At 32.2% G+C, this 17,946-nt stretch overlaps 1 protein-coding gene across 1 annotated transcript in view; it reads right to left on the reverse strand.

The window, feature by feature from the left end:
- The window catches only part of EYS (eyes shut homolog), a gene marked incomplete at both ends in the record, with an annotated part of 1,618,725 nt that overhangs the window by 1,459,265 nt on the left and 141,514 nt on the right, over positions 1-17,946 (reverse strand). Inside the window, one exon of the mRNA XM_080805925.1 lies at positions 10,571-10,737. Coding sequence (XP_080662051.1) covers positions 10,571-10,737 — 167 coding nt within the window. The remainder of the gene's footprint in view (positions 1-10,570; positions 10,738-17,946) is intronic.

Raw genomic sequence — 17,946 nt, forward strand, 5'->3', positions numbered from 1 at the left:
GGTTAAAGCCTCTGCCTTCGGCTCGGGTCATGATCCCAGGGTCGTGGGATCGAGCCCCGCATCGGGCTCTCAGCTCAGAGGGGAGCCTGTTTCCTCCTCTCTCTCTCTCTGCCTGCCTCTCTGCCTACTTGTCATCTCTGTCTGTCAAATAAATAAAAAAATCTTAAAAAAAATAAAATAAAATATTCTTAGAGAAAATGTCGGTTCTTGGCAAAACTTAATATTGCTTATTGTACAGAGTGAGTGAAAAGTACTTTAGCTAAAGACAGACCTAGACTCAAACACAGGTTCTGCCACTAATTGCTAGGTAACCTAGGATAGTATCATTAACCCTCCTGAGGCTAAATGACAAGGTTAATGTCAGAATTTTTGTGAAAATTTGCAGTGTGAGAGCCTGACAGTTTGCTTTCTGATTGCAAGGTAAATGCTCAACATAAACTTTTGAGTGTCAGGCATTCATTTCAAAGATATTTATCCTGAATAAACACACTGCTAGCTACACAAATAAATAGAGCCAGGCTGACCCACCTGAAGTTCCCCTTTTTATAAAACCTTGGCTGACCTAGATAACCGACCTTATGTGTGACCTTTCTTTTCCCTTCCCACTCTTTAATTTCTGTTGGCTGGCATGTTTTAAGATTTTATTTTAATAAAATAAAATGCAGGGCATGATCCCAGCATACTGGGATCATGACCTGAGCTGAAGGCAGAGGCCTTAACCCACTGAGCCACCCAGGCACCCCAGCTGGGGTGTTTTAAATTCACCAACAGAGTGAATCCAAGAAACCGTAGGCACCACACCCCCCCCATCTCAATAAAGCCACAACTCTAGGTCTGCTCTCTTTTTACCTGATATGCAACCTGTGTAGTCTGCCCTGTCTGTGGGAACCTGAGGTTAAAAGCAAAAAAAAAAAAAAAAAAAGAAAGAAATAAAGAAAAGAAAAGCCCTTGCTTTTTCACTGAGGTGCATCTTGCAATCCTGAGAAAGAAAACAAAACAGAACACAGGAGACAGTCCTGCAACACTGGCCTGAGGAAATGCCTGTGTGGGGTCTCCAGAAGTTAGCACCAGCCCTAGCAAGTGTCCCAGAAATCCCAGCTGGTAGGTGAGTGTCCCAAGCATTGGCAGCTGACAAGTGAGTGACGAGTGCCCCAGGCATTCCTAATCAATAGCATTGCTATCGATAGGCTGAGATGCACACAAAATAAATTTGAAATATTTAACCTCATGCCTAAGAGAAATGGGGTTTTAATTAATAACAGTTTCCACTGAAAGTATCCATTCATTCATTTCTACATTCATTCCTTAGATATAGATCTTTGCATTTTCTATATGACTGGCATTGACCTAAATATACTGAACAAACATTCTTGGGTCTTCTTTATAGATTAGGCACCACCTTTGGTAAAGTGGATTATGAGATGCTATCTTATTACAATTATACACTATATAATATGCACACATTATTCCTTTGAATATTGTATATACATGCACATAAAGCATCAGAAAAAGAACATGTGAGGTGAGAAAGAAACCTAAATCAAAGATAATCTTTGGTCTAAAGTATAGTGTTGTAATTTTGAAGTATCCTTTGCCACCTATTCAAAGGACACTTAAGATAATCATATAAACATGTCAATGAGTGTAGAAGAGCAATGTCAAATTACTTTGCTTGTTATTATTAGTGAAAATTAACCTACTGAACCTGTCATTACACTCATAAATTTATATGATGTTTGGAGGTGTTTGGAGCCAGCAAGAATGTTAAGGGTCAATTAGTTCAAACCTTTCTTCTTGTAGTTGTGAGAAACTTAGCCATTTAATGCAATTTGCCAAGGATCACTGAGATTGTTAATGGCAGTCAGGATAGTTGATGCTTTGATATATTCAAAGCACTGGCCTTGGAATGGGAACCTTGGTTCTAATTCTTCTCTAATTTATTTAGAAGTTTTTGTGTTCTAGTTTTCTCACCTGTAAAATTATCAGTACTACATCTATTCCATAGAAGAGGATTAAGTGTGTTCATTACTGGGCAGGTAAGGCTGATACCAACCATATGATACGTGCGTATGTTAACTTGAAATAGTTATTGAACACAGGCACGGCAGCCATAAATGAAGACTGATTATAGTGGTTTCTTATTAGAAATTCAAGTAGGATGATATGATTTTCCAAAATGGTTAAAAAATTCTAATATACTTCTGAATAAAACATAATATGTCCTTGATCAACATGAAAGTTTCATTCCTGGAAAATCCAATGATTATTAAAATTTTATAAAAATATTTTGTGTCAGTGTGTAAAATGAGGTTAAGATATTGGCTCAGATAGTTATAAAAAGGTTTTATATCCACATTAATGTATGTTGGGACTTTTGGAAATTGTGCAAACCATGGAACACTTTTTGTTGTTGTTCATGGAATCATTCTGTGCATTGAAAGATTTATAACATTCATCGTCCATCACTTACCTTCTAAATGTTAGCTGTTTCAACCAATTATACTGGATATTAGAATGACCCTAGAGGGGCACCTGGGTGGCTCCGTGGGCTAAGCCTCTGCCTTCGGCTCAGGTCATGGGCTCAGGGTCGTGGGATCAAGCCCTGCATTGGGTTCTCTGCTCTGCAGGGAGCTTGCTTCCCCCACCCCCACCTGCCTCTCTGCCTACTTGTGATCTCTGTCTGGCAAATAAATAAATTAAATCTTTAAAAAAAAAAAAAGAAGGACCCTAGAATCCAAAATGTCCCCAGAATATAAGACCATCCCTTTGAAAAATCATTGACCTAAATAAATTTCTCCAGTTTACTAAAGCACTCGACCAATCATGTACAAGTTTGTGGAGCATTTTGTCAACCCAATTAATAATATGCATGTAAATGCTGGTATACATGCATATATGGGTACCTAGTGCTAAGATAAATTGCTATTAAACTGAAAGCTTTTCAGTGACAAATACATCAATTTTGTTAGAAAAGAAAGTCAAGAAAATTATAGGGATCCACATATATTATTTATAATATTAAAATGTTCTTATAATTTCATAGAACTTTTACTTTGGGAAAATAAATTTTACTAAAAGACTTCATGAATATATTACTAACTTTATTATTAAATAAGCCAGCTTTATTATTAGTCAATTTGAATTGTACTTAAATTTGAGACAAGATTGAAAGAATAAAGCAAAACATGTCAGTTGAAAACATTATCTCATATATAAATATTGTGATTTAAATTTTTTCATCATTTAGTATTTTAATGGAAAAATATTCTAGGTAGAGATGAAATTAAGGATATAACTCTACCTATTTACCCTAAATCCTAGGATTATGATCCATATGCCTGATATACAGTGGATGCTCCATTAATATTGTTTGACTGTATAATCATCACATGTATTTTAAAATTGAATTATGTTCAATAGAAAGGTCATCTTAAAAGTTCTGAATAAACAGCTTCATGAAATTCCAAGTCTTAGGAGATAATTTGAAAAGTAATACCAAAAGGTTAGACCTATAAAAAGCTATTTAGATATAATGAAGTAAAATTAAAAATCTGGTCTATATAGCACAAAATCATATAACATGCATACATTTTTTATTGTTTGACATATAAAATTAAAGCATGAAAAGTCATAGAGCCTGAAGCTATTATATAGTCAAACTTTGACTTTATACCATAACATATGCATTGGTTTGCACCCAAAAGAAAAAAATATATATATATGGGAGATAATTATGTATACATTAGCTAAGTTTCAACCCAAACTATAGTTGAAACTAATTATACAAAAATGCTTCCTTTAATGAATTTATTATAATTAACTTTTGGCATGGAAATGGAAATTACAATGGTATCTACTTTAGAACTGCTTAAACAAATTAATGACCTCTATATTGTTTTACTATAAAGCTTAAAGAAACAAGGTTATCTCATTTTTCAGGGGACAATAAAAAGGAAAAAAAATATATATATGTATATATGCATGTAAGTGCAATACACAAAAGGATCCAGTCACTAAAGAAATGTTGTTTAGTAGCAGCAAGACTAACCAAAACAAAAAACATATACACATACATGGGGACATACAAGAAGCCATACTGATAGCAGTTCACGTTCCTTTTTTTTTTTTTTTTTTTCTCTCCACCACCCCACCCCCCGAAAGCAAAATGTAACAAAACTTTTGCATGGGACTCAGGAAAGTTTGCATAACACACCCAAAATTAAAACTAGAGGCACCTGGGTCAGCTCAGCATCTGACTCATGGGTTTTGCTCAGGTCATGGCCTCATGGTTCCTAAGACCTAGCCCCTATGGGCTCCAGGCTTAGGGGGAGACCTCTTGAAGAGTCTCTCCTTCTGCCCCTCCCCCCTCTCACATGTACATGCCTGTGTGTGTGCACGTGCTCTCTCTCTAAAATAAATAAATCTCAAAATAAATAAACACAAAACAACACATTCAATTTCTTAATTAAAAAATCAATATCATGGCGAAAATAAAATAGTCTTAGAAATTAATAATTATCAGACTTCCTGGTTAATAGGTAATTTAAGAAAGCCATAATCAAAATAAATTTCTGTGACAAATTCACATAAAGCTGTATATATTATATAAGCCTCCTGACTCTACAGAAATAGGTTTTGTAGCTATACTTGATTTTATCATGGACTTCAAGATTTTACACTTTAAAATAGAACTTTTGCTTATAACTGAAAAATAGTGTCTTGGTTATATTTAGCATCTCATGGAAAATGTGAATTTTTTAAAAATAGCTCATAAAAGAAACAGGTTTATTTTAAAGTTCCCAGAAAGAAAGCCAGAAAATTCATTGCTATAACACAAACTACTTGTATGTTTAGAAAGTGGAAAAATAATAATTTTAGTAATATAAAAAGATATTTGCTTTCTACATGATATAGAGTAACCATGAAATGTGTTCTGAGGAGACCATTAATTTATTTATGGATACCTGGGGTCAGGTATCAGATATAATTTTCACATTTTGCTCAATGTTTTCCAATTAGGGAGTACTCAAATGTTTAATAAATATATGAATGAACAGATTTCATTTTGATATGATATTTCTGATTAGTACGGATTGGTGACTTGGTCATAAACTTAAGCTTCATAAATTGTTTGAAGCTGTGAACACTTCACAGTCTGGGCCTGGTGTTGCAAAGTTACTACCCCATAATTACAAAAACTATACCAAGTCCAGAGGCAAAATGACTTGTGAAATTTTTTCCCTCCCCTTAAGGTTTTCCAAATTCCCCCCAAAAATGTTTTTGTACATTTTAGGTTAAAAATGTGGTAACACTCAAACCTGTGTAAAATACTTCATTTCCATTATGCCCCGTAAGCTGCATTCAATAGAAAAATATTTATGATTAGCAACTATCAGTTAACATTATTATCACTGTTGTTACTGTTAGTGTCTTTCATCATAAAGTAGTTCTTTAATTTAATATTATCACAGTACTATCATTGCTACAGTGCTATCATTATTTTACTTTAAAAGTTGTATCTTGGGCACCTGGGTGGCTCAGTGGGTAAAAGTCTCTGCCTTCAGCTCCGGTCATGATCCCAGAGTGCTGGGATCAAGCCCCACATAGGGCTCTCAGCTCAGCGGGGAGCCTGCTTCCCCTCCTCTCTCTGACTACTTGTGATCTCTGTCTGGGAAATAAATAGATACAATCTTTAAAAAAATAAAAAAATAAATGAAAGTTGTGTCTTGTGAGTTTCATTTTAAAAGTTTTCCTTCCCAAAACTTCCTTTCCAAAACTGCAAAAATATCTTCCCACATTTCTCTCAGTTGCATGGCAATTTTGCTTTTTTAATTTGTTTCTGAACATATTCAGAAGTGTAAGGCTGTAGTCAGTTTTATTTACTGTCTCATTGTGAACCATTTCCCCAATCCCTTCTACTAAAAAATCTGGTCAGTATATTCCCTTTAAATTATGGGCAAATTTCCTTGTATATCAAGATCCTATTTGTATGTGTATTGTTCTCAGAGCCCTCTGTTGGTCCACTGATTGTTTTTACAGTGACACTATACGGATTTTATAGTTATCATAGCAGGTGTTATATGAAGTTCCACCCAATAACTTCATTTTCAAAGAAGAGTCAGCTGTTTATAAAATATTATTATTTTGTATAGTTCTTGGAACTTGATTAGTTTCTAAAATAATAAGCAATATTATTGGTATAACATTCAATGTGTGAATTAACTTGATAAATTGGTATCTTGGCCAAATTAAGGTATACTATCTAAACCCATGGTTATATTTTAATGTATTCAGAACATCTATTATTTTCTCTTTTTAATTAGTTAATTGTGCAATAGACTTTTTTTTACAGAGAATATGAGCATCTTTTGCAAGTTACTTCTAAGATTTTACATATCTTGCTATTATAGTAGGTGATATATTACATAAAAATTTCTATATTCTATATTTTGTGACTGGTATAGACACTGTTAATTTTATATAAAGTACTTTATTTGAAAACTCTGCTAAGCTCTATTTTAGTATTGAGACAATGTCAAAAGTCATAACAATACTGATAATTTTTATAATTACAAAATTGTCTGAATATCACGAAAGTTAAGCATAAATAAAGAAACACAGAAAAAATAAAGTTATATCACAGAACAAAAATGTTTTTAATAAAAAAAACTCCTGAAAATTATTTTTTCATTACATAAATATTTATTTAGTTCTACTGCATGTGTCATTTGTGACTGACTTCTTTCCCATAGCATAAGGTTTTCCAGGTGTATCCATATGTGGCCAGGTATTAGTAATCCATACTTTCTTATTGCTGAATAATATTCCATGTATAAATATAATACATTTTATTTATCAGTTGATAAACTTTTTCAAAGCACCTGTATGTACATTCCTCCAGCAGTATATGAGGGCTCCAATTTCTCCAAATCCTCACCAACACCAGTACTTTTAATTAATATTTCTTTTTAATCATATTGACACTAGCAGATATAAACTGTTATGTTTTTTCATTTGCATTTCCAGTCTTCTTTCATCATTAAACATAATGTAATTATGTTGCTGCTGCTGCTTCTGATTCTTCCTCTTTCTCTTCTTCTCCTCCTTCTTCTCCAGAATTCTTTATGGAGGTTGAATAACCTCCACTTTATTCTTCATTTTTTGATTGTTTTTATCATGAAGGGTTATTAGAGTCTGTAAAATCTATCCCTCCCAACACTTCAACTATTGGAATTATGTATTTTCCTTTTATTCTATTGACATAGTATATTTACATTAATTGATTTAAGGATATTAAAACATCCTTGTTAAAATTCCATGTTAAAACATGAAAACCTTGTATTCCTGTGATAAATTCCCCATGGTCATGATGCATAATTTTTTTTTATATGTTACTGCATTTGTTGTGCTATAACTATATTGAGGGATTTTGTGTTCAGATTAATAAGACATATTGGTCTGTTTTTTTCTTCTCTCGTGATGTCTTTGGCTTTGTTATCATTGCAACATTGGTCTAATAGAATAAGTTTAAAAATGTGTCCTCTTCATTTAGTTTTGGATGAGTTTGTGAATAATTTCTATTAATTCTGCTTCAATGTTTGCTAGCATTCCCCAGTGAAACCATTTAGGCCTGAATATTTCTTAGTGTGATTTTTTTATTTGTTTGTTGAATCACTAACTTAATCTTTTTGCTTGTAATAAATATATTCAGATTTTCTATTTCTTTTGAGTCAATTCTAGTAGTTTGTATTTCTCTGGGAATGTCCCCATTTCATCACAGCTACCTACATTTTGAGATATACTGCTGTTCATAGTTTTTTCTTATAATTCTTTTTCTTTCTGTAATATAAGTAATATTTTATCTCGCTTTCTTGCTTTTAGTAATTTGAGTCTTCTCTCTGTTTTTCTTAGCATAGTTTAGGCCTATTCATTTTGTTAATCATTTCAAAAACAGACTTTTGGTTTTGTTGATATTCTATATTTGCTTACACCCTATTTAATTAATTTCACTCTACAGTTTATGATTTTTCTCCTTTGGCTTGCTTTAGATTTAACTTTTTTCCTTTTCTATTATGTTAGGGTAGAAGTTTAAGATATTGATTAAGATCTTCTTTATTTTTAACAAAGGCATTTACAGCTATAATTTTAATTCTAAATGCTGAATTGCCCATATCCCATGACTTTTGGTATGCCATATCTTTATTTTAATTAATCTCAAATGATTTTTTTAATGTCCCCTGTACTTTCTTTTTGATTCACTGATTTATGTGGAGTGTGTTATTTAATTTTCATAAATTGTAAATTACTGAATTGCTTGTTGGTTTTGATTCCGAATTTCAATCAATAGTGGGTAGAAAATCTATCTTTTTTATTATTGTAATCCTCTGAAATATATTGCAGCTTAAATTAACATATGGCCTATCTTGCAAAATGTTCAATATGCATTAGAGAAGAATGCCATTCTGCTACCATTGAGTGGAATGTTCTATAGATATCTCCCAGTTTTACCAGATTTATAGTGTTCTTCAATTTTTTTTATATTTTTGTTCATCTACCAAACGTTATATCCATTACAGAAAGTGGAGTGTTGGAGTTTCAAACTGTTATTGTTGAATTGGCCATTTTTTTCTTTAATTCTGTCAGTTTTTATTTCATATATTTTGAGTCTCTGTTGTTAAGTGCATATATATTTATAATTGCTATATCTTCTCATGATTGCTTTGTCATTTTAAAATGTTGTTTTTTTTCAATTAACCATTTTTTCTTTTAAAGTCTGTTTTGTTCCAGCACTTTGAGAAATGCCATTGGCATTTTGATTTGGGATGACGTTGAAAGCACAGATTGCTCTGGGCAGCATAGACATTTTAACAATGTTTATTCTTCTGATCCATGAACATGAAGTGTTTTTCCATCCTTTTGTGTCTTCTTCAATTTCTTTCATGAGTGTTTTGTAGTTCCTAGAGTGTAGATATAGATCCTTTACCTCTTTGGTTAGGTTTATTCTTAACCAATGGTTTTTGATGCTATGACTAACATAACATAATAAAATAAAAAAAAATTTAAAACAAAACCAAGAAAGTCCATTTTGTCTGATATTAATAGAGATACTCTAGCTTTCTATGCTTGCTGATTGAATGGTATGTCTTTTTCTAACCCTTTACTTTCAACCTATTTGTACATTTAAGTGCATAGTGTGTGTTCTATAGATGGTATATACTGTCTATATTCAGAAATTATCCAACTTGAAAATCTTTGCCTTGGATTGGGTTTTTAACCCATTTTATTTTAAAGTTATTTTTAACATAGTTGGATTTATGCTTATCATTCTCATTTTTGTTAGCCACTTATGTTTTTTATCTCTATTCTTCTGATACCACTTAACTCATATTAAGTAAATATTTTGTAGGGCAAATTTTTAGTATTTGTAATGCTGTTTTTACTACATTAGCTGAGTTATTTTCTTAATTGTTGCTCTGAAGGTTACCATACACAACTTAACATATCAGATCTACCACAGATTTAATCTAATCTAATTAATTAAATTACCACAGATCTACCATAGATTTAATCTAATCTAATTAATTTAATCTAATCACAGATACTAATTTAATTCTAGTACGATATATAAAAATTATTACTGTAGGTCTTTCTCTATTCCCCTATTTTTGTGCTAATGTTGTTATACATAATAGAATATACATTATATAAAAATATATAATAACTATATATGCATATGTTTGAGTTATAAATGCCAATCATTTTAAAGAAATATTTGTATTAATTACTATAAAATAGTTCAGGGGGCTAAAAGCAAAGACCGAAGAAATGACTAGTATTGGCAAGGATGTGAAGAAAAAAGAATCCTCATGTACTGTTTGGTGCAGCCACCATGGAAAACAGTATGAAGGTTATAAAATACACACACACACACACACACACACACACACACACACACACCAGAATATTACTCAACCATAAAATAGAATGAATCTTGTCATTTGCATAAGCATGGAAAGACCTAGAGTGTACAATGCCAAGAGAAATAAGTCAGTCAGAGAAAGACAATTACTATGTGATTTCACATGTGGAATTTAAGAAACAAATAAAACAAAATTAGAAAGCAACAAAAAACAACAAAAAACCCCAAACTCTTAAATACAGAGAACAAACTGATGGTTGCCAGAGGGGAAGTGGGTGAGGGATAGTTTAAATCCATAAAGGGAATTGAGAGTACATCTGTTTAAGATTTTACTTATTTACTTGAAAGAGAGAAATTAAGAGAGAGAGAGCACAAAGGGGAGGGGCAGAAGGAAGAGGAGAAGCAGACTCCCTTCTGAGCAACGAGTTGGGTGCAGGGCTCAATCTCAGGACCCCAAGGTCATGAGTTGAGCCAAAGGCAGACACTTAGCCAACTGAGCCACCCAGGTGCCCCAAAAGTACATTTTTTTGATGAGCACTAAAAAATGTATAGAGTTCTTGAGTTATTAAAAATATCAATTTTGGCTTGTCAGTACAATTATAACTTTTTGATAAATAGGTAATATTCTTATTTCAAATGATGCATAGATACCTGGATTTATTAATTTCATCTTCATAAAGAGCTTCATGTTGACATCCACTTTCTTCATAATCAGTTGTATTTTCCAAAGACATTTTGCAAGGCCATCTTGGAATACACAGGCACCAGCATCTCTTATTGTCTTCTGTAGTCAAACAACTGCATTCATTTTCACACATCTGTAAAAAAATTTAAAAAAATAATTTTGTAAATGTCCCTCACATTACAAAATTACATTCATTTCAAAGTTTGAAGTTCATGCTTTCCTTTATATATTAAATTCATGTATTCCCTCAGCAAAGGTAAAATAAACTCAGTTTTGATTTATTTTAAAATTATTTTAAACAATCATATTCAGTTTATGATGGAAATATATACATTGTAAAAAGCTAAATAAATCAGCATCCATTATTCAGTTGTTTTCAAACATCTTTAATGTAATTTGAATCAAAATTTTATAGACATTGCTTATATGTTAGCTGACATGATAGAAGTAGCATCCTACTGATAACCAGATCCATGGAAAAACTGTTTCTTGTATCACTTGTTTTTTCTCCTTCAGTGAGTTATTTGGACTCATGTTTGAACTGACTGTAACATCTTATTGCATCCCTTGTTAAAAATGAATTACATAAAATCATTAACACATCTTTAGCTCATATTTGCATGGAAGTAATAATTGTACATGTTTAGAAAAACATATATCATTTTAATCATTTTAGAGGTCTTTCACAAATAGGCCCAGTGTGTTTACCTTAAAAGATTAAGTAAATTTTGTTGCCAAAGAAGTGCATCTCTTATGGACAGCTTAAAACCAGGCATATCTTTTCCTAGCTCTCAGAAGTGAATTCAAAACCACAACAGAATTTTGATAGTCCTTTATTTTTTTTTTCATTTTCCTCTCAATACTTTTATGTTTCCTTTATGATGTTGGTGTATAGCCAATAAATTATTTCCCACTGATGGCTACAATGATTAGAAATTTAGTTTCATGGTCTGATCATTGGTGATAGATTAATGATTTATAGAGATCTAGCCTGTGTTGGGTAAGAGTCAACTGAGAACTTCTTTCTCCATTTTTCTATTTGGAGTTCTAGTAAATTTAGAATTTTCAGTCTACTGGGAAGAAGAACATCTCTTTGCATGGACAGATACGTTTTTTTGTTTTTGTTTTCATTTTGTTTTGTTTTGTTTTCAATTTTATTTATTTGACAGAGATCACAAGTAGGCAGAGAGGCTGGAAGAGAGAGAGGGGGAAACAGGCTCCCCGCTGAGCAGAGAGCCCGATGCCATGCCGGGCTCGATCCCAGGACCCTGAGATCATGATCTGAGCCGAAGGCAGAGTCTTAACCCCCTGAGTCACCCAGGTGCCCTGACAGATATGTTTTTGTTTTTTTCAAATGCTATTTACCCTTAAACTACAGCTAAAGTACTATAAATTCAATCTCTCAGTTTTCTCTGCATGTGTTTGTATGTCTAAGTGTTCGTACTTCAGAAAAAAATATTTATCCCTTATTGTTTGAAAGTGTAATCATTTTCTACATGCAAGGGGTATTTATTGTAAAGTTTCTTAAATTGAAGATGTCCTGTTAAAATTTGCTTCCAAAGTTAAATTAGCACTTATAAAAGAAGAAATAATTATTAGCATTTTATCACATATATTCTCTCTCTTCATATGTTTTACGCAACAATATATGTATAATGATATATGCATATATATGCACATATTATTAGCTTTTTCTGAAATTTGTGATTATATTGCATTTTATCAACCCAATCACATTAGTGTGCAGTTTTTATAAAAAAACTAAGGATATTTTCTTTTCATTACTTCAGTAAAATTATCAAATTAGGAAATTAACTTGATATAATATTATTCATTATTACTGATGTAGGTGTGTAACATAATACTACACACAAAAATAACTTCGGCTTAATAGAAATTAAGCTACAAGAATATCTAAAACATACTTTAGAAAAATCCTTTGTACATATAAGCAAATGACTAAATAATGCCATAATTTCATGGAAAATCAGATTTTTGTATAAATTATTTTGCCATTTCCATATTATATTAGTAAAATCACTTAGTAAAGACATAGCAAAAGGGAAAACCTCTAAGACCTAATACATGACATATTTACCATTTTGGGGCCCATGTCAATTAAATAGATCTGTAAAGAGATTTCACCCAATAGGAGTGAGTGACTTCTTTATAAAATATGTAGAATCCTGGATTCTTAGAAAAGTATTCATCAAAGTAAAAATTGCACCAGAATTATGCTAAGTGAAATAAGTCAGTCAGAGGAAGACAATTATCATATGATCTTACTGATATAAGGAATTTGAGAAACAATACAGAAGATCATAGGGGAAGGGAGGAAAAATGAAACAAGATGAAATCAGATAGAGAGGCAAACCATAAGAGACTCTTAATCTTAGGAAACAAACTGAGGGTTGCTGGAGGGGAGGAGGGTGGGAGGGATGGGGTGGCTGGATCATGATCATTGGGGAAGGTATATGTTACGGTGAGTGCTGTGAATTGTGTAAGACTGATGAATCACAGACCTGTACCCCTGAAAAAATTAATACATTATATATTAATTTTTAAAAATGCATTAGACAAAATTCAACAAGGAAGAAAGACTATTTAAGACCATTGCAGTAGGTGAGAGAAATGGAACTCAACTTTGCTGAAACAAGACAAGAACGATTTTAAGTGCTGGAATTAGCTAGAGGAAAAATACCGGATGAAATTAGGGGAGAGACTTTTCAATAAAATGTGTAAAGCACATTGAGTTATTCTTGAGTTTGCAAAGGTTTTGCTTTGTTAGTAGGCCTTCTGTGTTTGCTAAGTGGTGCCCACTGAAGTTAGGCTCCTACTCTTTCACAGGATGTTTACATTTACATCTCTCTGTCAAGGTTTATATCTCAAAGAAATAGTTCCCAGGTCCTTGAGAAAGATAGTTCCTGTGTCCTAAAACTGGCAAGAGGCAGAAAGTAGATTTGCACACATTTCAGAGAGACAGAAAAAGAATTTATAATTGCAAATTTTCTGAAGTAAATGCTCTAAAAAAAAAGGAGGTCAGAGGTCTTTTGTCAATAAGAAGCCTATCTAAAATTCAGTTAAGGTGAGGGGAACATTAAAAATGCCTAGGTCATATTTTTAGCTAAATAAAAATATATTTGGTTGAATTAAAGTCCAAATTTATACTGGCCTGGACCTAGTAAAAAATACAGGAATAGTTAAATTTGCTAAAGATCTTTCCTATTCCAACTTTTAGTGTTCCTCTGTCTCCTCTATGTTGTTTCAAAAGCATCCTCTGTCCCCAGTAACTCATAATAATATAATAAATATAATAAACTCATAATTCATAATAATATATAATCTCATAACCTTTTTGTAGCAAGAATGTAAAAAAAAAATGAACTCACTTATATTTATGTGCTTTCCTTCCAAAAGTGTTTGCATTTAAAAAGACCTGAAGAAGGGCATTTTTTAACACAAAGAAAGGAAAGAATACTTTTGGAATTTTAGTCTTTGATGATGAGAACTGAAATGAACCAAATTTCCTGTCCTATATTTAAAAATACTGAGAAAAATATATAAAAAATAACTTACTCTTTGCTCCATGAAATACTTTTTCTTGGAAAGTAAGACTGTGAACCAACTAAAATAAATTATTTACCAAGCATAACAGCTTGTTCATCAACTTCACTCTAAGATTTTCATCACATTCTGTCCACCAGTACGAAGCTTTATTCATGAACTCTAAGCAATCCTTACAAGGACCCACCCCCTACAACTAAGGCTCTAAAGCATACAAACATCTTTCCATAAATTCTCCCTCTGAGAGGGAGGTGTTGCTTCCTATTATTGTGGTAAACCTTAAAGAATTAGTTTCTCTTGATCAACAGAATTGTTTTTGGAGGATCAGTCATGAACAAACACAAGATTCTGCAAAATACAATTTAAAAACCCTCACTATGAAAGTTCATGACCCTAGACAGCAAACAGTGCGTTACTCTGGGACCATGGGACATTTCTCTCCCCAGCTGTGACAGTGACATAGGTATAGTATCAGATCTGAACTCCATCTTATTTTCATCAAATTCCCAAATGCTATTTTTTTCTTCTTTTAAGAAAAAGAAAATATTTTAGGATTTATGTGATCCAATTTGATCCAAAGAAAAAAGAAATTTCCGCACTACTCTGGAGAGTCTAAAAGAGTATTCTACTGGAAGAGGAAAAGCATAGCTCTCACAATTTCGTCATTCAGATGACCTAAATAAAAAATGAATTGAGAAAGTCACAGTAATCTACATTCTTTGAACAGAATTTTCCTTGTGTCACCTTTTCAAAATCCTGTAAACACTTTTGTCTAGCTCTCAGTTTGGACTGACTGCTCTTTGGTAGGTTTTGGTGACATGACATTGCACAGGCACCTACTAAGTCTTCATGGGGTCTTCTCAGTCTCATAGGCTTCAACACCACACATTCCTCCCTTCATGTTGTTAAGTCAGGTACACATCTCTCTAATTGCTAAAATTTCTCAAAGGACAATCTGAAATTGCAGGGGCCACTCTGGAGAAATTTTGACATGAACAAGATTGTTCATTTGACAGATACATTAGAACAAAAAAAAAGAAAGACTCTCAGGAGGAGACTCTCCATCCCATGTGTCTAATAGAGAGATTACTCTGTTTAATGCACAAGAATCCCTCTTCGTTTTCATGCTTCTGGGATTAATAAGCACTAGATTTTTAATTATATGGCTCTATGGAATTATCAAGGATGTGAGTGATTGTTTAAACTGTTACCAGGTCACTAGGTTATTGTCCCAGATGCACCAAAGAATTGGATACCTGAGACCAGAAAGGGAAGATAGAGTTTACTGAGTAGATAAGTATAGTACACTTTCAAGAGTGTTTAAATTGATTTTAAAAATTAATTTATCATAATAAATTTTCTGTCAATATATGTACATTTAGGACTATTTTTCAGATAAACAGTCAAAAATGAAAGGAAAAGGACAATGATTGTGCTTTATTTATACATTTTCCCTTTGCCAAAACTTAACAAATCAGAAAATGTGTACCTGTGTTTGTAATATAATTAGTCTTATAGATGAAAAGAAAATTATGCCCTTAGGATTCTGGCATAAAGTCAAAAGTCTTGTTTTTTAAAATATATGAATGCTGAGGTTTATTTACATTAAAAAGAGGTTATGTAATTTCCCAATTAATAAATGAATCTTTAGACAAATTAGAATGATTTAATATAACTTCTAAAGAACTATTCTATCATTGTTTCCTTAAATTGTTTATGATTACAAAAATACCAAATAGAAATAATTGAAATTTTAATAATGGATATCATTTAAGAAGGTTTTAATCTTGTCAATTCTTATTGATTCTACTATATTTATGTACTGGAATGTTTTACTGATTATACTACAAATCAAAAGGTCTTAACATGATAGTGTAAATTGCAATTCCCAAATCTTTGGTTAATATCAAGACCTTACACTGATATTAAATTGAATTAACAAATTATTATTGGATACCTGCGCAAATATAATTTAAAGTTATCCTTTTTCCTTAGAGAATGAAAACGAGGACATGCAAATGTTCAGTGATGTATATTTATGTTTATATATGTATATTTAGGTTTATTTTGCCTAATATAAAAGTTGTCAAAGTGATATAAAATGTGTGATCATGAAAAGATAAAATAACTAACAGTTATTGGATTGCTGTCTTTGTGTTTTCTCCTGAGGCTAAAAAAGCAAATATTAATTATTTTATTAAGGGCACCTGGGTGTGTCAGTTGATTATTGTTTGCCTTAGGCTCAGATCATGATCCCACGGTGTCCTGGGATCTAGGGTGGTTGGCTCTCTGCTAGGCAGGGAGTCTGCTTCTTCCTCTGCTCCTCCTCCACTCAATCCCTCTCTCTCTCTCTCTTAAATAAATAAAATCTTAAAAAAAAATAAAGTTGGTAATTATTTTTAAAGAATACAGAGAAATAGAAATATGTATACAAGATGACTATGATTTGCTTGTTTTTTCCTAATAGAAGGTATGCATTTACTTCATAAGTAAATTTAATATAATATGCAATGCTCTTTTATAGGCTGATAAAATTAAATATATCTTAAAGATGAAAACTTTAATCATCTATGTGTATAGTTCTGTATCTATGAATAGCTAAGTATATACACGTAAAAGTATATTAAGCTTAATACCAACGAATTTTTAAAAAATGAATAAATTTAAAAAATTTCAAAAATATGTATATAGTTGAGGGCGTAAGTGAAAATAAAAGTTCTGAGAATTTTGAAGTCTATTTGCCTGTATTTGTAATGCCTCTCCAGCTGGTTCTTTTTGAAGTAAACAGTGACTCATATTATATTTTATATTGTTAGCTCAGTGTTACTGGATTTGTTCATAATAAAAAGGCTTTACTGAGACTATATGAAATATATACCAAACAAAGTTAGGATATGGTTTTTATTTCTATAAAATAACCAAATTAAGGTTGTGTCCAGATAAGAGAGGTTACACATACTCTGTTAAGTCTCTAAACTTTTTGGAAAACTCCTCAATCTCTTTGACAAAACGTTCCTTATTTATTTAAAATTAAGATTCTAAAATTTTTGTTTCTTACTGTTATTTGTTTGATAATATTACCTAATTTGTATAAGATGGAGGTGAGATGGGGAAAATAAGGACTGCTCTTTGTCTTCTTGTCTTAGGCCCCATAATTGTAATTGTGCTAAAACTGCCCAGAGATTAGATTTCACCTAGAAATTTATGTATATTCCAAAAGGCAATGGAAATGTTTTATGATCTTTAAACAAAAGGGTGACATAATCACATCTGTGTTCAAGAGGCTTTAATTGGTAAGCAAATTGTAACATGAATAGAATACAAAGAGACTAGAGATAAAATGAAAGAACTTTTTATTACTGTCTATATTATAAATACAAAAAGTAAAAGATGAAAGATTTCCAAGTAGATTGTTGAGAATTTGTTTCTGAGGTTATATTTAAGCTACACACATCTTGAACCTGGATGTGCAACTTTAACAAATTTAGTTTTCTTTTCAACCAGAAAATTATGAGTTAAAGAGACAAATCAGGGGACACCTGGGTTGCTCAGTTGGTTAAGCATCTGCCTTTGGCTCAGATCATCATCCTAGGGTCCTGGGATCGAGTTCCACATCAGACTCCTTACTTGGCAGGGATCCTGCTTCTCTCTCTGCCTACCACTCCCCCTGTTTGGCTCTCTCTCCCATGTAATTAAGTAAATAAAATCTTTAAAAAGAAATAAAAGAGACAAATCAGGAACAACTACATAAATGTACCTTACCTCTATCGTTCCTTCA

This window comes from Martes martes (assembly GCF_963455335.1).
Source record: "Martes martes genome assembly, chromosome: 6".
Taxonomy (NCBI): domain Eukaryota; kingdom Metazoa; phylum Chordata; class Mammalia; order Carnivora; family Mustelidae; genus Martes; species Martes martes.